Here is a 25818-nt window from a genome sequence, read left to right on the forward strand (position 1 = left end):
AAGTTTGGGCGATGGGAGCAACATGGCAAGTTTGGATCAGGCCTCACTGGGTCCCCCATTAACAACCTTGTAACCCCTTTTGTTTCCAGACAGCCAACAAGGTTGGTGGTGATGGGGCAAGTAGACCTAAGGAGAGCGCTGCAACCAGAGGAAGCCCACCACAGAAGCTCATCCTCCTCTGGGGAAAGGGGTGCAAGGAAGCAGAGAAGCCCCAGGAGTAAGGAAAAAGCACAGCTCAAGGGCTGCTGCCTAAGGATGATGCTGCGAGCCTCTCCAAGCAAGCTGGCCTCAGGATATCCTCACCCGGTGCAGAGCAGATACGGTCTGGAAGGAAGAGCCCTTCTTTTTGTGGGTCGTTTTCCCCTTGGAATCAGGAGCTGTTTGGAGAGAGAAAAACGGGGATTCAAGATGCAGCCTAAAGGGTGAGGATATGTGCAGAAATACCGGAAGGCATTAATCAGGAAGGCATGGGATCCAACAGGAGAGGGTCACAGGCTTCCCCCGCTACAGCTCAAATATCTACATGGTTGGAGAGGACTCCCATGAATTTAAAGCCCTTCACGGCCTAGGACCCTCGTACCTATGGGACCGCCTCTCCCGCTATGCGCCACGGAGGACCTTAAGGTCCATAAACAGCAACACCCTAGAGGTCCCGGGCCCTAAGGAAGTTAGATTGGCCTCAACCAGAGCCAGGGCCTTTTCAACACTGGCTCCTGCCTGGTGGAACGCTCTGTCTCATGAGACCAGGGCCCTGCGGGATCTGATTTCTTTCTGCAGGGCCTGTAAGACAGAGTTGTTCTGCCTGGCCTTTGGCTTAGAATCAATTTGATTCCCTCCCCCTCTTTCTTTTTTCCTTTCTCCTCCTGTGAAGAGGCTGCAACTTAATGTTTTAATGTTGTATTTTAATCTTGTTTTTTTAAGTTGTATTTTAATCAACTTGTTTTTATTATTGGTTGTTAGCTGCCCTGAGCCCGGTCTTGGCTGGGGAGGGTGGGGTATAAATAAAATTTATTATTATTATTATTATTATTATTATTATTATTATTATTATTATTATTATTATTAGTGGCTGGCTTGAAACTATTTGCACTGAGACAAGGGCAGGGCATGAGGCTGACGAAGGGCTGCTGATTTTTATTACAAATACATAACACTGTTTTGTTTTCATCGCAGTGCGATGTGGGCAGGCACCCGGTTTGCGTTTTGCTTTCATTCGCGTGCCCTGGTAAGTCAAGCTAAGAGCGAACGACAGGCCGAACATCGCCCAGGAAGCCTTGCGGCAGAGCGGGAATTCGAACCCCAGTCTCCCAGGTCCTAGTCCCACACTCCAACGGCCGCACTGACTGAGGGTCACTGGGCTGCCATAGTATTAAAGCGAATGACTCCAAACCAGAGCCTTTGGTTTTCTGTAGATCCAATCTCACGGACCGGAATGGAGTTTGGGATGCGGGCAGCCCGGCCTTGCCCCCTTCCGTTCCCTCCCTTACGTGCGTCCGATCCGGTGTAGTTGGCGAAGAGATGAGCCAGGAGCTTGAGGGACGACTTCTGGTAGAGCCCCACCACGGTTTCGTTGAGGGGATCCTTGTTCTTCTGTAGCCAGTGGTTGATGTTGTAGTCGACGGTGCCGGCATAGTGCATGAGGGAGAAATGGGCCTCCGGCTTGCCCTTGATGTTGCGGGGCTTCCCAAAGTTGGCCGACTTGCCCAGGTGGTTGTCATACAGCTTGGCCTTGAAGGTCATGTCGGTGGCCTTGGGGAACATGCACTCTTCCTCCAGGATGGACATGATGCCCATGGGCTGTGGAAGAGGACCAGGCGTCAGGGGATGGAGGGCAAGGAGGAGGAGGAGGCACCAGCAGGCAGCTCTGCCCCGTGGCCGTTTGCTATGGACAGAGGAAGCTGCCTTATGCTGAGCTAGGCCATTGGGTCCACCTAGCTCAATACTGCCTACACGGACTGGCAGCGGCCCCCCAGGATTTTGATCGCACAGAGGCTGAGCAGGGAGAGTGTGATGGCCTGGGACTCGGGCTCGGACTTGGAACCAGAGGAGACTCAGTCTGCACCAGATCCTTTGCCTCAGGCATCATCTGAACCAAGTCTGGGGCTTTTTTCTGAAGAGTCCCAGTCTGCACAGGTTCCCCTGCGGCAAGCATCAGCTGGGTGGAGTCAGGGGTCCGAGTCTGCCCTGGCTCCAGATGCAGGGATGACCTCGTTGCCTTCAGCTGGGCCATCACTTACAGCTGCTCCACTACCAGTTGGGTCAGGGGAGGCTGAGGCGGCCTCTGGGTCTAGTAACCCACCGACGTCTCCCGAGCTGCAGAGACTAAGGTCTGAGAGAAGGAGAGACCTGCGTACTCGCAGGAGGAGTGCTCGCCTTTGGGTGAAACAGGGAGGTGAGTCGCCGGGGGATCAGGACCGGCCGCTACCCCGACGAAGGTAAAAGGCTGTCGGACCCTGCCCCAGGTTGCAGGAGCAACATTGCTGTATGCCAGATCCTGCCTGAGATCCTGCCTGAGGTCCGCCCCCGCCACTTAATGGATCCAAATGGTTTCCAGAGAGTGGTAGGGGATGCTTTATCCCATGTTGATGGCCTTTCAGCCGATTCCCTGGTGGCCCGCTGGAATGTGGAGTTAACCAGGGCTATTGACTGTTTGGCTCCGAAGCGCCCTCTCCGATTGCATGGAGCCCGGACAGCCCCGTGGTTTTCCACGGATCTGAGGGCAATGAAACAATCGTTGAGACGGCTAGAGCGCCGGTGGCGGATAACTCATTCCGAATCTGACCGGACACAGGTTAGAGCTCAACGTCGAGCCTACCAAGTGGCGATAGCGACGGCGAAGAAGAATTTCTTCACCGCCTCTATTGCATCTGCAGAAAACAGCAGCAGGAGACTTTTTCAGGTGGTTCACAATTTAGCGGAACCACCTGCAACATCGGGGCCCAGTACGGGCCACATGTTCTCCTGCAATGATTTTGCAAAGTTTTTTGCAGATAAAATCGCCCAGATTCGGGAAGAAGTAGACTCCACCGTGGGAGCAGGGCCGGGGCGGGAGAGTGCTAGAGTTCTGTCTAGTCAAGTTGAGTGGGATCAATTTCAATCTGTTACCTCCGAGGATGTGGACAGGCTGCTTGGACGAGTGAAACCAACCACCTGTCTCCTGGATCCTTGCCCATCCTGGCTTATAAAAGCTAGCCGGGAAGGACTGGGCGATGGGCTTCGTGGGGTGGTGAATGCTTCCCTCCGTGAGGGAGCCTTCCCAGACCCGCTGAAAGAGGCGGTTATTAAACCGCTTCTTAAAAAACCATCTTTAGATGCGGCCACGATGGCCAACTATCGCCCAGTCTCAAATCTTCCATTCCTGGGCAAGGTGATTGAGCGAGTGGTTGCTGAACAACTCCAGGCACGCCTGGAAGAAGCGGACCATTTGGATCCCTTCCAGTCGGGATTCAGGCCTCATCATGGGACTGAAACTGCCTTGGTCGCACTGGTTGATGATCTCCGGCGGGCTAGGGACAAAGGTGAGAGCTGTTTCCTAGTTCTGCTGGATCTCTCAGCGGCGTTTGATACCATCGACCATAGCATCCTTCTGGACCGTCTTGAGGGGCTGGGAGCTGGGGGCACTGTTATACAGTGGTTCCGCTCCTTCCTCCTGGGCCGTGTTCAGAAAGTGGTGGTGGGGGATGAGTGTTCAGACCCTTGGGCCCTCACTTGTGGGGTGCCTCAGGGTTCTGTCCTCTCCCCCATGCTTTTTAACATCTATATGAAGCCGCTGGGAGAGATCATCAGGAGGTTTGGGCTGGGTGTTCATCAGTATGCGGATGACACCCAGCTCTACCTCTCTTTTAAATCAGAACCAGTGAAGGCGGTGAAGGTCCTGTGTGAGTGTCTGGAGGCGGTTGGAGGATGGATGGCGGCTAACAGATTGAGGTTGAATCCTGACAAGACAGAAGTACTGTTTTTGGGGGACAGGAGGCGGGCAGGTGTGGAGGATTCCCTGGTCCTGAATGGGGTAACTGTGCCCCTGAAGGACCAGGTGCGCAGCCTGGGAGTCATTTTGGACTCACAGCTGTCCATGGAGGCACAGGTCAAATCTGTGTCCAGGGCAGCTGTTTACCAGCTCCATCTGGTACGTAGGCTGAGACCCTATCTGCTTGCGGACTGTCTCGCCAGAGTGGTGCATGCTCTGGTTATCTCCCGCTTGGACTACTGCAATGCGCTCTACGTGGGGCTACCTTTGAAGGTGACGCGGAAACTACAACTAATCCAGAATGCGGCAGCTAGACTGGTGACTGGGAGCGGCCGCCGAGACCATATAACACCGGTCTTGAAAGACCTGCATTGGCTCCCAGTACGTTTCCGAGCACAATTCAAAGTGTTGGTGCTGACCTTTAAAGCCCTAAACGGCCTCGGTCCAGTATACCTGAAGGAGCGTCTCCACCCCCATCAGTCTGCCCGGACGCTGAGGTCCAGCGCCGAGGGCCTTCTGGCGGTTCCCTCACTGCGAGAAGCAAAGCTACAGGGAACCAGGCAGAGGGCCTTCTCGGTAGTGGCGCCCGCCCTGTGGAACGTCCTTCCAGCAGATGTCAAAGCGATAAACAACTATCTGACATTCAGGAGACATCTTAAGGCAGCCCTGTTCAGGGAAGTTTTTAACGTGTGACATTTTACTGTATTTTTGGTTTTTATGGAAGCCGCCCAGAGTGGCTGGGGAGGCCCAGCCAGATGGGCGGGGTATAAATAATAAATTATTATTATTATTATTATTATTATCCTGTACCTGTCCTTGCCTGGTTTCCTGCCTCATGTCCTGCCTTGGCCCTGTCGGACTGTCTCCCAGCAGAACCTTTGGATTCTGGACCGGTCCTGGACCGTGTTTCACGGGTTACCCCCAGGCTCAGGACAGAGATAGGCCAGGGATTGGACCTTCTGCATGCAAAGCAGGTATTCCACCCCTGAGCCACGGCGCTTCTCTTTAGGGCATTCGCCATAAAGAGCAGCAGCAGCAGCATGTAATCATAGAATCATAGAATAGAATCATAGAATCATAGAGTTGGAAGAGACCACAAGGGCCATCGAGTCCAACCCCCTGCCAAGCAGGAATCGAAGAATGGTAGAGTCGGAAGCACCATCTAGTCCAGCCCCCTGCAACACAGGAAGAATCCCTGGCAGGCGGCCATCCAAGCTCCGCTTAAAAACCTTCCAACACTGACAAAGGAATACTCTGACTGTGCAGATTGTGGAGGCAACAGGTTCATATGTCAGGGCATCCAGATGACCTCAGGTGGTTCCCCTCGTTTAGGGATGTAGAGGAAATTTGTCCAGGCTGCTTTTGGAAAAGGGCCAGCTTGATTTGCCAGTCCCAGACTGAATGTGCAGATTGGAACGCAACTATTAAGTGGATTTTGCAGAAGTCCGAACGTCACCATGCATTCTCGGCGCCAATAAATGTATATAAAAATACAGTGGTACCTTAGTACTCAAACACCTTGGTAGTCAGACCCTTGGTTCCCAAACACCGAAAACCTAGAAGTAATTTTTCCGGTTTTTGAACGTTTTTCGGAAGCCAAACATCTGATGCGGCTGTTGGCTCTTGTTTCCAGGGCGCCTGCACCAATCAGAAGCTGAGCCTTGGTTTTCAAACATTTCGGAAGTCAAATGGACTTCCGGAACGGATTACGTTTGGTGCTTTTGTTTTTGCTATTTATTTTGCATTTTTGCTTTTGAGGCTTTTTTGGTTAATTTGTTTTTGTGACCGTGTGGAACCCAGTTCAGCTACTGATCGATTGATTGTGTGACTGCGGAAATGGATAAAAGCGATGACTATCATCAGTGCAGGTAAGGAAAAAAAATATTTTTAATTTTTATCATTTATAATACTGTCTTATTTATTTTATAGTATAGTACATTGATTATTGCTTTCATTTTAGGATCAATGGTCTCATTGGATAGTAAGATTCATGTTAAATTGCTGTTTTGGGGTTGTTTTTAAAAGTCTGGAACAAATTATTCCGTTTTGCGTTACTTTCTATGGGAAAGTGCGCCTTGGTTTTGGAGTGCTTTGGTTTTGGAATGGACTTCCGGAACGGATTAAGTTTGAGAACCAAGGTACCACTGAATGCATTTTACATTTTAAAAATGCGTGGGGGGGGGATGCATATTTTGGAGCTGGGTGCTGAAGAGGATGCAAGAACGCACATTCCCGGGGGAAGAATTGTGCATGAAAGGTGGACAAATGCCAATTTCCCATGCATTCTTTTGAAAAATCCATGGTATGGAATGGGCCTATGATTGTGGCACATGTGAAACTGAGATGGAAGAGAAATAGACAGATCTAGTAATCATTGGAGGTTTTTAAACAGAGGTTGGATGACCCCCTGGAAGAGATTCTTTAGCTTTACCTCAGGGGGTTGGAATGGATGACTCTTGAGGGTCTCAACCCCACAATTCCATGATTCTACAATCATGGGATGCGGGTGGCGCTGTGGGTTAAACCACTGAGCTGCTTGGGCTTGCCGATCAGAAGGTCGGCGGTTCGAATCCGCGCTACGAGGTGAGCTCCCGTTGCTCGGTCCCTGCTCCCGCCAACCTAGCAGTTCAAAAGCACCTCAAAGTGCAAGTAGATAAATAGGTACTGCTCCGGCGGGAAGGTAAACGGCATTTCTGTGCGCCACTCTGGTTCGCCAGAAGCGGCTTAGTCATGCTGGCCACATGACCCGGAAGCTGTACGCCGGCTCCCTCGGCCAATAAAGCGAGATGAGCGCCGCAACCCCAGAGTCGGCCAGGACTGGACCTAATGGTCAGGGGTCCCTTTACCTTTACAATCTCTTACTGCCCTACCTATCGACAACCTTGCCCACTCTGGGAGGCAATTGCCCCAACTTAGGCGTAAATAAGTGAAGTTGCCCTTTGGGGACTAAGGAGGGTGCCGGAAGCAAGGAGGCACCTTCTCGATGAGGTCGATGCAGGCCTGGAGGTCCATGCCAAAGTCGATGAAGACCCACTCGATCCCTTCTTTCTTGTACTCTTCCTGCTCCAGCACGAACATGTGGTGGTTGAAGAACTGCTGCAGCTTCTCGTTGGTGAAGTTGATGCACAGCTGCTCAAAGCTGTTGAACTGGGAAGAGAGACGGGGGGGGAGGAAATCTAGGAATGGCAATCTGTCCTCCCCTCCAGGTTGTCACCCTCTACTTACGTGTCTTAACCAACCTTTTTCCTCATAAGGAGCCAAGGTGGTCACACACAGGTCTCCCCCTCCTTTTCAATCCATCCCTGCAACAACCCTGTGAGGTAGCTTAGGCTGAGAGGCAGTGGTGGGTGCAATCAGTGATCTTCATGGCTGATCAGGGATTCGAACCCTGGTCTCCCGGGTCCTAGTCTGGAACTCTAACTGCTCCAGCACACTGGCTCACTAGCCAGGAGTGATGTTGAAGGCTGCCAGTCTTTGCAGGAAGCCTTCTGAAAATTACCTCATGAACTATTTTGCATAGATTCATGAGTGGGTGGTAGTAGTAGTAGTAATAATAATAATAATAGTAATAATAATAATGCCAGCAGAAATGGGGACCAGACGGTTATTTGTCGGTCACAAATTCGTCTTTCCTGGTTTCCACCTGGCAAAGCCAAGTTGGACCACCCAGTTATTTACCGTATTTTTTGCTCTATAAGACTCACTTTTTCCCTCCTAAAAAGTAAGGGGAAATGTGTGTGCGTCTTATGGAGCGAATGCAGGCTGCGCAGCTATCCCAGAAGCCAGAACAGCAAGAGGGATTGCTGCTTTCACTGCGCAGCGATCCCTCTTGCTGTACTGGCTTCTGAGATTCAGAATATTTTTTTTCTTGTTTTCCTCCTCCAAAAACTAGGTCTGGTGCATCTTATGAGTGAGAAATACGGTACTCAAAATCTCAAAATGGATTCTCCTTGGAAGAGAACCACTTACATCAAAGATCTCAAAACCAGCAATGTCCAGCACCCCGATGAAATACTGTCGTGGAAGCTTGGTTTCCAGCGTGACATTGATTCTGGTCACCATCCAGTTGAACATTTTCTCATATACAGACTTGGCCAGGGCTCCAGTCGAGTAGTACACCTGGGTTGTTTTTTAAAAAGGGGGGGAGAGAGAGAGGTACATCTCATTAACCAACTAAAACAAATCTGGGAAGGTCGAGGGAGTAACCTGTGGCCTTCAAAACCTCGAAAGAATGCCCCCACACATTTCACATACAGGTCTGTCTCTCACCTGCTGGACATTTTGCCCTTTGGTGACGTACTCATTCCCAACTTTGACCCTCGGGTGGCAGAGACCTTTGAGCAGGTCGGCTGAGTTCAGGCCCATCAGGTAGGCAGACTTGTCGGCTTCTGGAAATTCAGAATTGGGGCAGGGGGTGGGTGGGGAGGAAACCACTCGGTTATACCATGGCTCGCCTTGGTTGAGGAACGGCAGAAGAAAAGACAGAAGGGCTTCCAAAAGCGAGGCAGCCTCAAAGGCGGACTCCGTGAGGGAAGCGGGCCCACCTCTCCCAACCTCTTGGGGGCGCTCTGAGTATGCACAGGATTCTGCTACCGACTTCTGCTATGTGTCAGGAAACCGAGAGGGCCTCCTTTCATTTAAATTCCATTTAAAATTATTGAAATGATCAAGGTTAGAAACAGGGCGGAGGCAGCAGGCAAGGCATGATGAAATCTTTAGGGAAGTTTTGGATGTTTGATGTTTTATCCAGTTTTTAATGTTCTGTTGAAAGCCCCCCCAGAGTGGCTGGGGAAGCACAGCCAGATGGGCAGGGTAGAAATAAATTATTATTATTATTTGGATAAATGAATGAATGAATAAGAGAGGCAGCTGGAATTTCTCCAGCTGCAGGAGGGTTTCATTGCCCCACGTGACTCCTGCCCAGGATTTGCCAAAACAGAGTGCTATAGGTGACATATATATGCATATAGTAAAGGTAAAGGGGCCCCTGACCATTAGGGCCAGTCGTGGCCAACTCTGGCGTTGTGGCGCTCACCTCGCTTCTTGGCCGAGGGAGCCAGCGTACAGCTTCCGGGTCATGTGGCCAGCATGATTAAGCCACTTCTGGCGAACCAGAGCAGCGCACGGAAACGCTGTTTACCTTCCCGCTGGAGCGGTACCTATTTATCTACTTGAACTTTGACGTGTTTTCGAACTGCTAGGTTTGCAGGAGCAGGGACCGAGCAACGGCAGTTCACCCTGTTGTGGGGATTCGAACCGCCGACCTTCTGATCGGCAAGTCCTAGGCTCTGTGGTTTAACCCACAGTGCCACCCGCGTCCCTATATCCATACACATGTATCTATAATTTACACAGGTTGTGGGGTTCGGTTTTCTTGACGCAAAGGAGGCATCAGGTTGGGGAAGGCTGGGACAGAGCATCCTGCCTTGCGACCCAGCATTCATTTGCCTCGCTCGCGTGTCATCGCGAGCATCTTCCCTCACCTTCTGTGCCATCGGGCTCTGCCTGCTCCTCGCGCTGCTTCTGTTTGAACTTCATGTTTCCGTAGTGCATGATGGCGCCCGTCAGCTTGTAGATGGAGTTCTTCTCTTCCTGGGTGAAGCCTAAGACGTCAAAGGCACTCTGCGGGCGGAGGAAGCAAAGGGAGGGTTGGGTGCTGCTGCCCACACGGCCGTGAGGGGTGGGTGACGCACTTGGAATACGGCTTCTGCCCCCCCCCCCAGCTACTCACATCAGTGGCCAGCAGCTCCTCAGCGTCATCGATGGACGGCACCGTGGTCTCTCCTTGGGAGATGAAGGCGTAGTCATACGGGTTATTGGTTACCAGCATCATGTCTGGGAAGGAAAGGCATTGAGCAGGGAATAAGGCAAAAGGAAGATTGTCCCTTTTCTTTTTTTTAAAAAAATATATTTTCTTTTTTTTTAATTTCCAGTTTTCCCCTATATTTTTTTGCATCTAATTACATTTTTCCAATCCATTTTATCTCCTTTTTTACCTTAACTCATATTACATTATAAGTGTTACAACAATCTGACTAACGTTTTTAAGTATACAGTGGTACCTCAGGTGAAGTAAGAGGGAGGGAGAGGGAAAGAATGGGCACGCTGGTGACCCATGTGGCAATTCCCAAACCGTCCGCAGGCCGGGTCCAGAAGGCAATTGGGCCTGATCTGGCCCTCAGGCCTTAGTTTGCCAACCCATGCTCTAGCTCAGCATTGTCTACTCTGACTGGCAGCCTTTCAGGCAGGGAATATTCATAGCTGTCAACCATCCCTTATTTGGCAGGAAAGTCCCTTATCCCAGCGCCATGTCCCGCTGCCGTCCCTTGTTGATGATGTCCCTTAAATTTCCCGGGTTTCAAAGGAAGCAGCTCCTCTCCCTCCCTCCCTGCCAGCCAGGGAGGAGGGAGGCTCCAACTGTGTTGCTTGGCTGCGTTGCTCGCCAATAAGGAGTCTAAGAACGACTGGGGGGTGGAGCTTGCATGCCTTGTGCCGATCAAATCAGCCGCGTTGCCTGGGGACTCACCTTTGCTCAGCGCTTCCCAGCAGAGAGGTGACGGTGGTTTTCCTTGCTGCATCCCCTTTGCCGGGTTGCTGCGCTGTGGGAACCACCGCTTGAGGCTTTGTTTGGCTGCTGGTTGACTAAAATCCCTTATTTTGGCTGCTGTTCCCTTATTTTCGAGGCTGCTGGTCCCTTATTTTCAAATCCGTAAGTTGACAGCTATGGGAATATCTCCCATCCCTACTATGCAGATGACCCTAGGACCTTCTGCCCGCAGACCAGGTTCCCTACCGCCGTTCTAGCGCAGACTTAGATTTCTACTGCGTACAGAACATCTCAGCAAGATCTCGGATCGAGGCCAGAGTGGCTCTCCTTTGCAGCAACTCACCCAGGAGCTCCGGCTTCTTGTTGGACAATATCTGGTAGTAGATGTGGTAGTTCCTCTCAGCTTTCAGCTGATTGATGACCCGGGATTTTTCCAGGAGGTCTGAGGAATTAAGAGGAAGTGAAGGTGGGGCAGTTGAAATGGAGGAGCAACAGCGAAAGGGGAAAAAATTCACGGAGGATAAAGGCTTCTAGCCAAATGTCCGTCTCCACTGTTGGAGGCAATATGAGCAGCTGGGAATCGCAAGAGGTGAAGATGTTCCTGCACTCAGGTTCTGCGTTTTGGGGGCTTCCCGCAGGCGAGAACAAGGGGTGGGCTGGGTGGGCCATTAGCCTGATCCGGCCAGCAGGGCCTTACTTGCGTCCTTACGTTAATTCAGGGAGGAGGGCCCGAGATCAGGAGAAGGAAAGAAGGACAGGCCTTTGGCAAACTCACAGGTCTCTATGTCGGCTGACGCCAGCTTCCCCGTCGCCCCAAAATGGATCCGGATAAATTTGCCCTGGAAGAGAAAAGAAGAAACTGAGCAGGAGGTGCAGGCAGGGCGGGGGGAGCACAAATAATAATTATCTATTGGTTTTATTCTCCCCTCCCCAATTATATACCACTTGATGGCAGAGGAAACCTTCACAGAAGTTTACAAAAAAGAATAGAACAATGAAATTATCAGTAAAAACAGTTCGGAACAGCTATTTCAAAGAATCGTATTTCAAAGAATCATGCAGCTGTCCCATACGGGGATTTAACCTGCAACCTTGGCACAATCAGCTCTAACCAAGCAATCCAAAACATTCAAAAAAATAAGTAAATGATAAGACAAGAACGTATGAAAACACACAGCAATGTTCTAAATCTCTGGGGATTCTTGCCTAGACAGAAATGCGTTTAGCAGATGCTGAAACGAGTCCTCTGATATCAAGTGGCAGGGAGTTCCAAAGGTTGGAAGCCGAAGCACTAAAAGATCTGTTTCTCACCATCGCAGAACGAGGGTGATTGGGCCCCTGTAGCAGTGCCAGTTCTGCAGGTGGAAGCGACTTGAGTGGGCCTATATGGGATTATGCAGTTATTTTGGCAGTGTAGTCCCCCCCCCCTCGCCCCTGCCTCAAATTCCCTCTCGAGCGACACTCACAAATCGGGACGAGTTGTCGTTCCGGAGGGTCTTGGCATTCCCGAAGGCCTCCAGCGCAGGGTTGGCCTGGATGATTTGATCTTCCAGAGTCCCCTGTCGGTAGAGCGAAAGGTTAGAAACATTCTCTCTACCAGCTCATTATTATTCCTTATTCATTTGCATGCCTCTTCATCGCCCAAAGTGGCTTACAAGTCTAAAACCAATATATTTGTATCTATAGACACATACAGTGGTACTTCGGGTTAAGAACTTAATTCATTCCGGAGGTCCGTTCTTAACCTGAAACTGTTCTTGACCTGAGATACCACTTTAGCTAATGGGGCCTCCTGCTGCCGCCACACAATTTCTGTTCTCATCCTGAAGCAAAGTTCTTAACCCAAGGTACTATTTCTGGGTTAACGGAGTCTGTAACCTGAAGCATCTGTAACCCGAGGTACCACTATATAGCAGACTTGAATAAAATCCATAGTTGCAATGTACAATAAAGGAAGCCCATTTAGAATAGCAACCAAAACAATGGAAGAAGGAGGTTTGAGTCATCAGATTTGGGGAATGCCTGCTTAAACACATGAGGACCAGTGTGGTTTCATGGTTAGAGTGCCAGACTTGGACTTGGGAGACCAGGGTTCAACTCCCCTCTGGGCCAGAAAGCTCGCTGTGCGACCTTGGGCCAGTCACGGTCTGTCAGCCGAGCCGACCTCACAAGGTTGTTGTGGGGGTAAAATGTGGAGGGGAACATCTTGGGGGAAAGGTGGGATATGAATCAGTGGCGTAGCGCGGGGGGGTGCAGGGGGGGCCAGCCGCACCGGGCGCAACATCTGGGGGGGCGCGCTCGCACTTGCAGCTCTCTGCCCCTACCTGGCTCACTCACTCTCTCTCACTGCAGTGCTGGCTGTGCGTATCCGATCCGAGCCGCTGGGTCGCCGCCCACTGTGGAGAGCGTGGGTGCCAGGCGTGCGGTGCGGAGAGAGAGCGAGGGACTATCTGGGGGAGGGACAGTGCAGTGGCCGCCCAGCGCAGCGCTGAGCGCGGGAGAGAACCACACCAGACCAGACCAGGCAGCAGCAAGAAGAAGCTGGCAGCGGCGGCAGGTTAGGGGTTAGGGGGCGCAAATTACTTGCCTTGCCCCGGGTGCTGACAACCCACGCTACGCCACTGATATGAATATAATATCATCAAACAGCTTAGAGGTGGGAGGAGCAGGAAACGTGGTTAGCAGTGGGAAAGATACGACGACAGAAGTCGGTGGACAGCGGCAGCTCCTTCTTCCTTGCCCCTCTGGCTTTCCTTGGCTGCTTGAAGCTCTGAGTATTTGTGGTCGGGCTGCTTTTCACGTGGTCTGGCTGCAACATGCAGCCGGTGGAGGCTGGTCCTTTAGGCTCTCAACTAGCCCTCGCCTGCCTGCCTGCTTCACCTCTAGCCAATCAGGGGGTGGGTGGTTCCGCCTGTCGTTTTCTCTGGCGCCACCTGGTGTTCGTCTCCTGTCCTTCTGCCCAACCAGCCCTGGAGGAGGCCAGCCACCACTACAAGAAGCCAGAGCCAGACAAAACGGTCACCTTGCCGGTAGCCGCGGCTTGCTCCTTCTTGGTCCGGTCGCCGATGGCAGCGATCACCGCGAAGTACTGGATGACACGCTTGGTGTTGACAGTCTTCCCTGCCCCGGATTCTCCACTGCGGGGTAGAAAAACGAGGCTGAAGAGCGTGTGCGTTTGTAGACTGATCAACCGATCGATCAGCTACATCCTCATCCCACTTCTGACTCAGCATGGAGGCACTCCCGGTGGCTCTCGGGTGATTTCCCCCACTCCAAAATCAAGGGTATTTTTTAAAAATGTAATTTATTCTTCTAATATACCATGGCTGTTCTTAAGAATACAGGCGCCATGGACTGCCACTACAGCATTAACCATTTTGTGTTGCAAATAAGGAATAGTATTGCAGCTTTGCAGAGAAACAACAAAGGCAAGGAACCTGATTTTTAATAGTTAAGTCTGTGGAACAAACGACAGCGGCGGGGAGGGAGAACCACCCAGTTTTGTGAATCTTCCTTGCTCAGATGGTCACCTGGCCAATTCCTGCTGCTCACCCCAGGAGACCAGGTAAGGAAGTGATAGTTCCCTCCCGTCTGGAAACAGAACAGAGCAAATGAGAAAAGGGGGAAAGAGTGCGAGCTGGAGGTTTGCCATGGTGTCGATGGGTTTTAGGGAAGACCTGTTTAGGGAATTTTTAAATGTTTGATGTTTTATCATATTTTTTATATTCTGTTGGGAGCCTCCCAGAGTGTCTGGGGAAACCCAGCCAGATGGGCAGGGTATAAAATGTTGTTGTTGTTGTTGTTTTGATGGAGACAGCCAAAACAGAAGTGTCAAGAGTTGATGGCCCAACCACTTGGAGGGTTTAAAAATAAAATCAAGCAGTATGTAAATTTTATGAAATAAAATGAATAGACCAAGAGGCAGCCTTAGACAGAATGGCAGGTTTTAGGGTGGAAGAGCCATAACATCTGCTTTGCATTCATAGAATCACAGAATTGTAGAGCTGGAAGGGACCTCGAGGGTCATCTAGCCCAACCCCCTGCAGTGCAGGAAACTTTTGCCCAATGTGGGGCTCGAACCCACAACCCTGAGATGAAGAGTCTCACACTCTACCATCCAGGGGATCCCAGGTTCATTCCCCGGCTGGGAAAGAACCCTGTTGGAAAATCCTGAGGAGCTGTTGCCAGTCAGTGCGGGCAATATGGAGCTAGGTCTGACTAGGGCAAAGGAAGCTTCCTCTGCACCTGAGGGTGTTCTGGAGACTTTGTAGGGAGAAACAGAAAGGAGAGGGGAAGGGAAGGGAGGACTTACGTGATCAGGATAGACTGGTTCTCACGATCTAGAGAGAGAGAGAAGAGTTGAAAGGGAAGAGAGGAGGGGAAAATGGAAGGGGAGAAAATGCAGAGGAAAATAGAAAAGCAAGATTTTTGCTCCCCAGTTTCTTGCCAACACACACACACAGTTTCTGCTCCCTCGCCTATTCCTTAAAAGGTAAAGGTAAAGGGACCCCTGACCATTAGGTCCAGTCATGGCCAACTCTGGGGTTGCGGCGCTCATCTCGCTTTATTGGCCAAGGGAGCCAGCCTACAGCTTCCGGGTCATGTGGCCAGCAGGACTAAGCTGCTTCTGGCGAACCAGAGCAGAGCACGGAAACGCCGTTTACCTTCCCGCCGGAGTGGTACCTATTTATCTACTTGCACTTTGACGTGCTTTCGAACTGCTAGGTGGGCAGGAGCAGGGACCGAGCAACGGGAGCTCACCCCGTCGTGGGGATTCAAACTGCCGGCCTTCTGATCGGCAAGCCAAAGCGGCTCAGTGGTTTAGACCACAGCGCCACCCACATCCCTCCCCCTTTTCCTTACCTGTCAGCATATACTGATAGGCGTTGTCAGAGATGGAGAAGATGTGGGGAGGGGCTTCGCTTCGCTTCTTCCCCCGGTAGGCAGCCACCACTTCCGCGTTGTAGACTGGCAACCACTTGTAGGGGTTGACGGTCACGCAGAAGAGCCCAGAATAGGTCTATAGAGGAGAGAGGGAGGAGGAGGGAGGAGGAAGGGCATTCTGTAAGAAAATGATGTCTTATGGGGAATTAAAAGGGCAAGAAACTTGAAGGGTGGTGTGGGTTGTGAAAGGAAGCCGGGAACCTCAGGAGGCCTGGAATTATTACTTTTTAACCCTCCCTGCGGGTTTCCAGGAAACCTGACGACTGTCCACTGTTGGAAGCTGAAAGCTGGGGTAGGTGGAATTCTGGTTTGATCCTGCAGGGCTCTCTTGACACCCTTAACTAACAGTGCCCAACAAGTCCACTCCAGCGAGGTGGGAATATTGCAGATTCTGGATAATGTTCAGGTGCCAGGTAAGGCACCTGAACATTATCTGCCGCGCCTCTCAGCCCAGCGGCTGTCCTGGTGGACGGGAGGAGGAAGAGTCCAGCATCACCCAGAGGCCTGCAAGTTTCCTACAAGGAAGGGCCATAGCTCTGGGAGAGGACACCTGCTTTGCATGGAAAAGGTCCCAGGTTCAAGATGCCTGCCTGAAACCCTGGAGATCCACTGCTGCCGATACTGAGCTAAAGGTAAAGGGACCCCTGACCATTAGGTCCAGTCGTGGCCGACTCTGGGGTTGCAGCGCTCATCTTGCTTTACTGGCCGAGGGAGCCGGCGTACAGCTTCCGGGTCATGTGGCCAGCATGACTAAGCCGCTTCTGGCAAACCAGAGTAGCGCCTGGAAACACCGTTTACCTTCCCGCCGGAGTGGTACCTATTTATCTACTTGCACTTTGACGTGCTTTCGAACTGCTAGGTTGGCAGGAGCAGGGACCGAGCAACGGGAGCTCACCCCGTTGCGGGGATTCGAACCGCCAACCTTTTGATCGGCAAGTGCTAGGCTCTGTGGTTTAACCCACAGCGCCACCCGCGTCCCTTAATACTGAGCTACACGGACCCAAAATGGCCTGACTTGAGATAAGGCATCTTCCCGGGTGCCAGGAAGGATTGTGCTCACTTACATAGATCATCCAGGCGGCATAGCGCTCCTTGAGGTTGTAGAGGACGGCAGGTTCGTGCAGGAAGGTCAACATGGCCATGTCTTCGATCTTGTCGAACTTGGGCGGGTTCTGCTGCATGATCTGGTCTTCCTTCACCGTCACCGTCTGCGGAGAGAAGGCAGCGAAGCCTCAATCTGGCGGGACAGGCAGCGCCCAAAGGACAGCGAACCTCTTCCTCCCGCAAACGGCCCCCCAAATTGAACCCACCAGGTTGCGTCCAGTGCCCTTCTCCGAGCAGATGCAATGAAGTTAACGGGCACCACTCAGGTTCGCGGATTCCAATGGGTCTACTCTGAGTAGGACTAGCATTGGACACCACCTCTTTTTTTACTTGGGTAGTGGGGAGAGGATGGAAGGAAGCCATAGATGGGAAATGGGAGGGACACGACAGGGATGCCCGCTCGACAGGACAGGGGCAGCCGCAATAGAAGACCCCAGTCAGGGCATGGCAGCTGGCACTTCGCCTCCCTGGGGAGGTGGGTGGCCAGAATAGCATTTATAAAAAGACAGAGGAGAGATCATGGGGGCATGGTGTCAGGCAGAAGGGAAGATGGTGCTGGGAGGCATTTTTTTAATGCCAAAGTTTTAGAAGTTTTGGAGCACAACATGCAGAAGAGATACTACATAGGCTCCCAGCACGTTTCTGAGCACAATTCAAAGTGTTGGTGCTGACCTTTAAAGCCCTAAACAGCCTTGGCCCAGTAGACCTGAAGGAGCATCTCCACCCACATCGTTCTACCCGGACACTGAGGTCCAGCGCTGAGGGCCTTCTGGCGGTTCCCTCACTGCAAGAAGCAAAGCTACAGAGAACCAGGCAGAGGGCCTTCTCGGTAGTGGTGCCCGCCCTGTGGAACACCCTCCCACCAGATGTCAAAGAGATAAACAACTACCTGACATTCAGAAGACATCTGAAGGCAGCCCTGTTCAGGGAAGTTTTTAATGTGTGACATTTTAATGTATTTTTAATCTTTGTTGGAAGCCGCCCAGAGTGGCAGGGGAGACCCAGCCAGATGGGCGGGGTACAAATAGTAAATTATTATTATTACTATTATTATACGATGGGATGGGCATGAGAGCACAAGAAACAGTCTAGCACCTTGCCATTCTCTGTGTCCGCGGTGACTTTGCCACCATCCCTGGACGTGATCTTGGCCTTGACGAACTCCAGCTTCTCATCCGGCACAAAGACGTCCTTCTTCATGTCAAAAGGCCGGTTCTGCGCCTCAATCCTCTGCTTCTCCGACATGCGCAGGTAAGGGGCTGCGGGGCCAAAATCGGCCATCTCGGCATCCGAAGACATGGCTGGAGCTGGAACGGGAACATTTCCAAGGTTAACAACCATGCAGCAAGCAGAGGCGTCCTCGCAGCGGTGAACAGGAGCCCGGGGCTCGTGGGATTCGAACCCGGGACTTCAAGGCCTGATGGTTGGGGATGGTGCAATTTGCCAACCAGCCACCAGGGGGGACCATCGCCCCATGAGGAGGAGGTATGCAATATATGCAATTCACAAAATGCCCATGGGGGGAGTTCCACGTTGCCCAACACACCTCTCCAAAAGGGAAGCTGTTGTGCTGCTGCCCCTAAGTGGACATTGGGAGGACTGCGCCGTGCTTAACGCCGCTGCCTCCTGGGCAAATATTCTGCCCTCTTGTGGGCTTTCAAAAATAAAACACCCCTTAGAAACAGGTCTGGTTCTTCACCCCTAGAAGACACTGCAATCTGGATGCCAGCTAAAAGCAAGCTGTGAATAAAACACCTGCCCGCAAAAGCAACTGCTCCTGGACAGAACCGCCCCATATTTACCTTTTTTATTTTCCTAGGGTTCCACAGGAGATCGGCTACCTGGGGCCGGATGACTGTAGGCGAAAAACACAAAATATAGACATGTTTATCCTCCCTGGCCTGCTCATCACAAACATATACGATATCTATAATTCTCTTCTTTCACTTTCCTGAGAATTTTCCTGATTTGCAATTCCTGAGCCAATACGTGAACAAAATCCTTTAAATTCGCACCTTGCCAAATCTTGTGACCTCAGATTTTGTGACTGACCTCGGTCTGCCATCAGCCAGCCCATCTGACGGCCTTCTCGCTTATACCCTGTTGAGCGAGTGACCCTGTCTGTCAGCTTCCTTCTCCTTCATCTTGGTAGAACTCAATAGGGAGGAAGGCAAGGGCAGAACTAAAACTCAGCATCTCTACCTAGCACTGGCTGCGGTTGCGACGGTCGTTGGCTGTGGCGCCACCTACTGCTGGCCTCCTGCCTTGCGTCCCGGCCTCCCACCAGTCCCACCATTCCCAGTGGGCCCCAGCAGCAGGGAGGCAGCTCCAGGGATAGAACTTCCTTTGACTGCGAATGGTGGGCCTGGAGGAGCGAAAGCCCCAGGCAAACATTTATGTACATGTTGCCCTTGCACATAAATCTGTGAAAAGTTTGCCTTCGTCCGAGGAGCTCGGGGCAGCATACAGTTCTCCACGCACATTTTATCATCGCACAACAACCCCGTGAGGTGTGTCAACCTAGGAAGCTGGGGCAGGCAGAGGGAGACTGGCCCAAGGTCACCCTGCGGGGTTTACGGCCGAGAGGAAACTTGAACCGTTGAGCATCTCACACCCAGTTCTGCAATAATACATATAATTAGCCCCATGCCTGCATACAGACATAAGAAACTGTTGCTGTTGGACTACAACTCCCATTATCCCTGGTCACTGGAGATGCTGACAGGGGATGATGGGCTTTGTAGTTCGACAAACTACCGGCAAAAGGCTACACTCCTGGGTTACAGCCTGCCCCATAATGAGTCACAGCAGAAGCAGTACCGCCTTGCAAGTGTCAGTCCCCACGTGCAATTTTGGGCTAAAGTTAGATAGATCCCTGGTCTGAAAAGAGTCAGGAACCTAAAGTTGAGGCTTTCCCAGCCATCATCCGAGTTAAAATATTGTTTTGATGGGAGATGCCAGGGAACCCTGAATCTTCCGCCAGCAATTCATGGGCTCAGTTATTGAGCTGTGATGCTCTAACCATCACTGTGCTGTGGGGCTGCCTAGATAAGAACATGAGATGAGCCCAGCTGGATCTGAACACAGGTCCATCTGTTCGAGCATTCTGTTTTCATAACAGCCAACCAGATGCATATCAGAAGCTTGTAAGCAGGGCTTAAGCTCAACAGTGCTCTCTCCTCACCTGCAATTCCGAGCAACCAGTAGCACATAGCCATTATGGCAGGCAGATTTATCGTCCACGAATTTGTCTAAACCCCTTAAAGCCATTCAATGCTGTGGCCATCACTATGCCTTGTGGCAGCGAGTTCCACAGCTCAACTACGTGCAATCTGAAAACTGCTAAGCTCCCTGTGCGATTTGTCTCGCGCCAAGGTTGTGATTTTGCACAACCACTTCTAAAGGGGGGGGGGGGATGAACAGCTATGGGTTCTTGAGGCAGAAGCACCCATAGAATCAGCTCACCAGTTTTCCTTCCAGAGGGAAAACAAGCTAGACTTATGGCTAGCACAAAAACAAAACAAAAACGGAACAACGATTCGTTATTATAAAATTTTTCCAGAATTCTCTCCTTGGGCCACACTGTTTATTAGAAGCAAACCCGGGAGGAAAGTCCTTCGTTTCTCAACATACAGCCCATGGAAATTCTCACCCGATTCTCAAAGCCGCATGTAGGCAAGAGAAATCCCGAAAGATTTCAACGCCTAAATTTCGAACTTAAGTTTTAATATTCAGTTGGTAGGGGAAGTGTAATGGAAATACTTGGGGGGGGAGGAAAGAGTGGAGTGTTGTCTTCAAAATTCAAACAAGAAACGCCTTTACACCACCCATTCTCAGGATGTAACCATTCTCAGAAGGATGGATGAAGTATTTAATGGTATAGCCACCAGCATCCAGATGAAATTCTCAGATCTCAGGATTTGCAGAATTAAGACACACTTTTTGAATTTGCTGGAAGTACACAACCAGGCACACTCACTACTGCAAACTCACATTCTTACACACTCACGAAAACACAGGCAGGGCTCTGTGCGGATTGGACACAATCCTAGCCCCTTTGTGCAACGCATTTTTGAGAGCCGCGTCCAATCCTCACAAGCCCCACTTAGGAAGTGTGCTTATTTGCACATGCTGTTTGTTACGCGTGTGCAAATCTCTCTCCGAACACACGACCCACCAACGGGCGCGACCAACGCCCCAGTTTTGCACAGAGACCCCAGCCCAAACACACAAGCCCGTGTATATTTGCAAACACCGCAGCCCATTCCCAATTCCAGCCACTGTCTTGCGAGCTGGTAGCGTCAGGATTAAGAGCTGGGAGAGACCAGGGTTCAAATCCGCAAAGCTCGGCCCATGAAGCTCACGACTGGGTGACCCTGGGCCGGTCAGCCTAGCCTACCTCGCCGGGTTGTTGTGGAAATTAAAATGAGGAGGGAGGGGGAGAACTAGGTATGCCAGCTTGAGCTCCTTGGGAGGAAAAGGTGGGCAATAAAGGCAGCATTCTACCATTTGCCTGCATTGCAAATGTGCAATTAATTAAAAAATCACGAACCACCAGGTACATTGAAAGCACACTTGGCTGCTTGGATTTCATTCCCTGCCCCCAGGATAGATTAGGTGGTAGATCATAAGACTCTTAATCTCAGGTTTGTGGGTTCGAGCAGGGAGGTGGACTAGATGTCCTTCAGAGTTCCTTCCATGGGTGCAAATTCCCTGCCTAGATTTCCCCATGCCCGGATGGCCAGAGCCCAAACACCGGCAAACACGATACCTTCTCAGCCGCCCCCAAACCCTCCAATGTGGAATAGCTGGTGTTGGGCCTTACCTGAGACCAGTGCAAGATGGGTGGGGTTGTAAGCAGGGTGCTTGGCCAGGACTCTGGTTATAAACCCCCGCTCCCCCCGCTCCCTCCCACCAGCCAGCCTCATATGGGCACACGGACCCATTCCTCTCCCTCCCCCAAACCACTTCCCTCCCCACCACCCCAATCCTATCGTGCTTCCCCTGGAACAATTGGAACAAGTCGTCATTGTTGTGGTATGAAGAATAAGAACAGGTTCAGGGAGGGGGGGCGGTGGACATCAAAATATCTTGGAACAACAGGGTTGAGATTCCAGTGGGGGGAGAGGAGGGGGTCTCAGGGGAGATGAGAGAAAGAAGCTGCACATACTTTTGGCAACCTAGGAATATTCCACTGCCCTCCCCAACGCTCTGTTTCCACGTGTAATCTCTTGCACACCCTCTCCCATAGTTTATTGAAACCCACAAAAAAACCCCAACACCTTAGCCATAGTTTACTGTTCCCCCACCTGGCAGAAATGTTAATGGGAAGAATCCAGAGAAAGGAAAATTGAGGCATCGGGTTATTAAGTGCCGTTGATTTCGCTGCACCCCACGCGCCGGGATGCAACTCAGAGGGTTTGGGGATGGTTTTGAACATGGGTAGGCAAACTTAGGCCTGGGGGCCGGATCTGGCCCAATCGCTTTCTAAATCCGGCCCGCGGACGTGTTTTTACATGAGTAGAATGTGTCCTTTTATTTAAAGTGCAACTCTGGGTTATTTGAGGGGCATAGAAATTCGTTCACTTTTTCTCCCCAAAATATATTCCGGCCCCCCACTAGGTCTGAGGGACAGTGGACTGGCCCCCTGCTGAAGAAGTTTGCTGACCCCTGGTTTTGAAGATGTAACTGATTTATGTCCAGAGCCCCGAGTTGCTTAGGGGGGCTCAGTAACCCCACTTGAAAACTTGTCACCATCCTCCGTTCCTCCCTTGATCCCGGAAACAGAATCAGGCAACGTGAATCTGATTTCAGGAGCCTCATCTCAGGTGAAGCTTTCCTTTGCCTTCTTCTGAGGTCTTTTGCTTCCCCCCAGGCAACCAAAAAGCGAGTGCCGTCCTTTTCAGACTGAGGGCCTCGGGAAACAACTTTAGATATCCCCACGTTGTGCTTTCGCTGCCTGAATTATCACGGGAGGAGGTGTCCATTTCGATACGACTCATTCCCTGGAAAATATCGTAAGAGGGATTCTATTGAGAGAGGGATATATATTTTCCCATTTTAAAAATTATTATTTGAAAGCTGTTGCAGAGGGACATGATTTGGTTGAAAGGAGGGCCGCTCCTGAAAGATTAAGCAGTGCTTGAAACTTCCACCCACACAGGCGTGATAGAGGTACTTCATTTCTCCCCCAGAGAGGCTAAAAGCAGCTTCCAGGCAGTGGGGTTTGGGGTGGGGGAAAAGAGGCAGAGAAGGTTGAACGCTGCCCTAGCTCAGTGATAAGAGCATTCGCTCTGCATGCAGAAGGTCCCGAATTCAAATCCTGACATCTCTAGGGAAGAATGGCAGAGATCCCTGCTTGGAACCCTGGACAGCTGCTGCCAGCCAGTGTAAGCAATGCTGAGCTAGTCACAAAATGGAACTATACATCCCAGATGCCTGTGGAAAACTCACAAGCAGGATTCAGGCATAAGAGGCCTCTCCCCTCCTGTAGTTTCCAGCAGGAAAAGCGTTATTTCCTCCAACTATGAAGGCAGCAGCAGATCTGATAGCACATCTCACATGTAGCAGCTGTCTTGCTCTCACTTTCACGGGAACGGCACCGCTGGTCCCATTTTACAGCTGGAGAACTGAGGCCGAAAGAAACAACTTGTGCAATGCCGCACATTCGGTCCGCAGCAGAGGGTTGTTTACCTGCATGGACAAACTCGCCTTTTCCTCTTCTTTCGCTCAGGTGGAGAAAGTTTATGTATACGAGACTCAAAAAGTCCAGCTGACAGCCAAACCACGTTCTGGTTGTCTTTCGATTCATAGTTCGATTGCCCCGAGGCGAAAACATGAACCTGTTTAAACTTATGTAAGTTAAGAGAGTGATCTCTCAAACGGTACAAAATCCCTCAGAGCAGGACATAGGCAAAACCCCAGCTAAGTAATATGTGGAGAGCTGCACTTGGCAGCCATTTTTTAATACTAAAAAGGAGGCTTTTCATTTGAGGGAACAGAGTTAATAGGCAGCAAAATCCAGATATCTTTCCCCCCCAGCAAGTAAGTTTTAACCAAGTCTTTTCTTTTTTTCTTTTTAGAGAAATCCACTGTTTCTCTGGAAGGGCTTGAAAATCATTGCAAAAACTATCTAGAGCAGCCGTGTAATGACATAAAAACAGTAGTAACAGAACTGCCATTCTTCTCCATCCTCCCACTCAACCCGTTTTTTTGCAAAATGCAACAAGATTTCGATTTCAAAATTTGGATCCAGAATTTGCAGGGTTGCGAGGAAAGCATGGGATCTATGCTAAACCCAAACTTCCCTGGGCTTAGCTGCAGAGCCAATTTCAAACCACTGGGGCTCCGTTCTGGAAAGGCAAGGCGAGTGTACCTCTGAGCATGCACAGAGTGGCTTTCCTTTGCCATTTTGCCACCACGCATAAGAGCCGTAGCTGTCAACTTTTCCCTTTTCTTGCGAGGAATCCTCTTCGGAATAAGGGAATTTCCCTTAAAAAAGGGAATCGTTGACAGCTATGATAAGAACTTCCGAGCCTGGGTTTTCTGTTCCCCCCTTTCTTGGTTTTTAAACGTGAGAAGTTTGAAAACAAAAAAAGCTGCTTTTCATTACAACCCCCCCCCCAAAAAAAGGCCTAGGCCTTTTAGCCCATCTCTGAAGCTGAATTTGGGTTTTTCAATAGCCTAGCCGAGGGGACGGCTGGGACCCTGGACTCCTTTGTCCCAGGCCGGGAGGCAGGACTCCTGGGTTCTATTCCCGTCTCCCCGATGAGAGGCTATAATAAGGAGCCTTTGTGGCGAGGTTGCTATATAAGGGCCGCCAGAGGAGCCGGCCGCGAAGGTCACGCCGCCTCAATGCCATTCCTGCCTTTTGTTCTGGGCCGGGGGGGGCATTGGCGGACGTCACCCGCCGGATCGAGTGACGGCCTGGCGTGGCCAGCGGCAACCCGAGAGGGGAGGCGAGGGCCTGACATTTGGGGAGGGAATGCCAAGAGGTGGGGAGGGGGGGGGGCAGGCCGTGTCCTGGAAGGCAGAAAGGAGGCCAAAAGCCAAGAGGGCGGAAAATGCCCACAGACAACACCAAAGGGAGGCCTGCATGGAGTTAATGGCCAGAAGGTGGCATCTCCTGGCACGGTGCCGCCCTGTTTGCTGGCGCTGTGCCCTGCCCCGGATTATGAATTGGCTCCGGCCTCCCCCTCGCACCTGCTCCCTTCTTTGTCTCTCGCCTGGGACCCCCCCCCCCTCTGCTCCCATGTGTCCATTGTCTGTCCAAATGCGCGGCACAAATATAGCCTTTCCAAGGTGCTCTCTTTTTCCACAGCGCCCTGGCCACCTCAGCAGAAGCGGGAGGGATAAACGCCGGGCGCCTCTGAAGAACTGGCCCTGCTTCTTCCGTTTCTGGAAATTGTGTTTTTGCGCTGAGTTGCCTTTCCTCCTCTAACCACTACACCCGGCTACCCTCTCGCCCTGGCTCCTAACCGGGAAGAGGGCTCCATCTCCGTGCGCCCTGAACACCAGCGACGCATGAGCATCGCTCAGCTGACCATAAAGACGCAATTAGGAGTCATTTGGGGCCTAGCAATTCAGTTGCCACGACAGGCAGGAATACAGTGGTACCTCGGGTTAAGTACTTAATTTGTTCCGGAGGTCCGTTCTTAACCTGAAACTGTTCTTAACCTGAAGCACCACTTTAGCTAATGGGGCCTCCTGATGCCACCGTAGCACAATTTCTGTTCTCATCATGAAGCAAAGTTCTTAACCTGAAGCACTATTTCTGGGTTAGCGGAGTCTGTAACCTGAAGCTTATGTAACCTGAGGTACCACTGTATGTCATTGTCAATTGACGCACGGAGGGCAGGAGAGCTTGAGAGGCACAGCCCCGAACCACAAAATTTATCTCAGGAATTCGCATTGCCATCCCTAAAAAAGCAGACATCTCTGCAAGCTTGCTCTAACCACAAGGCCTGCTGCCCAACGCTTCGCCTCCTGAACCTGCTCTTCGGGCTTTGCTGTTTCCGTCAGAAAGGGGAGAGGAAAAGACCCAGGAGTCCTGGCTCCTGACCCCCGTCCTTTACCCTGAGGCACCCCAGTTTTCTTCCGACAGACCCCTGAAGTCCTAGCCTTCAGCGCTCCTCGCACACCCTGCTCAGACCACTAGGCCTCACGCGGCCCCCATTTTGAAATCTGAGCGCAGGACTCGGCGGTCTGTAACGCACGCTCACACTTCCGACAAGCCAATTTCCCCAGCTTCCCCCCA

The 25818-nt window shown here is 51.3% G+C and overlaps 1 protein-coding gene across 2 annotated transcripts in view; it reads right to left on the minus strand.

The window, feature by feature from the left end:
* Window positions 1-21455, minus strand: part of LOC308571986 (myosin-7) — a 42324-nt gene extending 20869 nt beyond the window's left edge. For both annotated transcript variants that reach the window (XM_081167668.1, XM_081167669.1), the window contains exons 1-17: window positions 21388-21455; window positions 18365-18417; window positions 17658-17869; window positions 16523-16666; window positions 15378-15534; window positions 14827-14854; window positions 13537-13651; window positions 11981-12073; window positions 11290-11353; window positions 10858-10956; window positions 9699-9802; window positions 9451-9589; window positions 8237-8355; window positions 7937-8086; window positions 6944-7114; window positions 1488-1797; window positions 304-377 (exon numbers count right to left, since the gene is read on the minus strand). In XM_081167668.1, coding sequence (XP_081023794.1) covers window positions 304-377; window positions 1488-1797; window positions 6944-7114; window positions 7937-8086; window positions 8237-8355; window positions 9451-9589; window positions 9699-9802; window positions 10858-10956; window positions 11290-11353; window positions 11981-12073; window positions 13537-13651; window positions 14827-14854; window positions 15378-15534; window positions 16523-16666; window positions 17658-17861 — 1971 coding nt within the window. In that variant the 5' untranslated portion in view covers window positions 17862-17869; window positions 18365-18417; window positions 21388-21455. The remainder of the gene's footprint in view (window positions 1-303; window positions 378-1487; window positions 1798-6943; window positions 7115-7936; window positions 8087-8236; window positions 8356-9450; window positions 9590-9698; window positions 9803-10857; window positions 10957-11289; window positions 11354-11980; window positions 12074-13536; window positions 13652-14826; window positions 14855-15377; window positions 15535-16522; window positions 16667-17657; window positions 17870-18364; window positions 18418-21387) is intronic.
* Window positions 21456-25818: the final 4363 nt, after the last annotated feature.

Source organism: Podarcis bocagei (genome assembly GCF_964188305.1).
Source record: "Podarcis bocagei genome assembly, chromosome: 13".
NCBI lineage: Eukaryota > Metazoa > Chordata > Lepidosauria > Squamata > Lacertidae > Podarcis > Podarcis bocagei.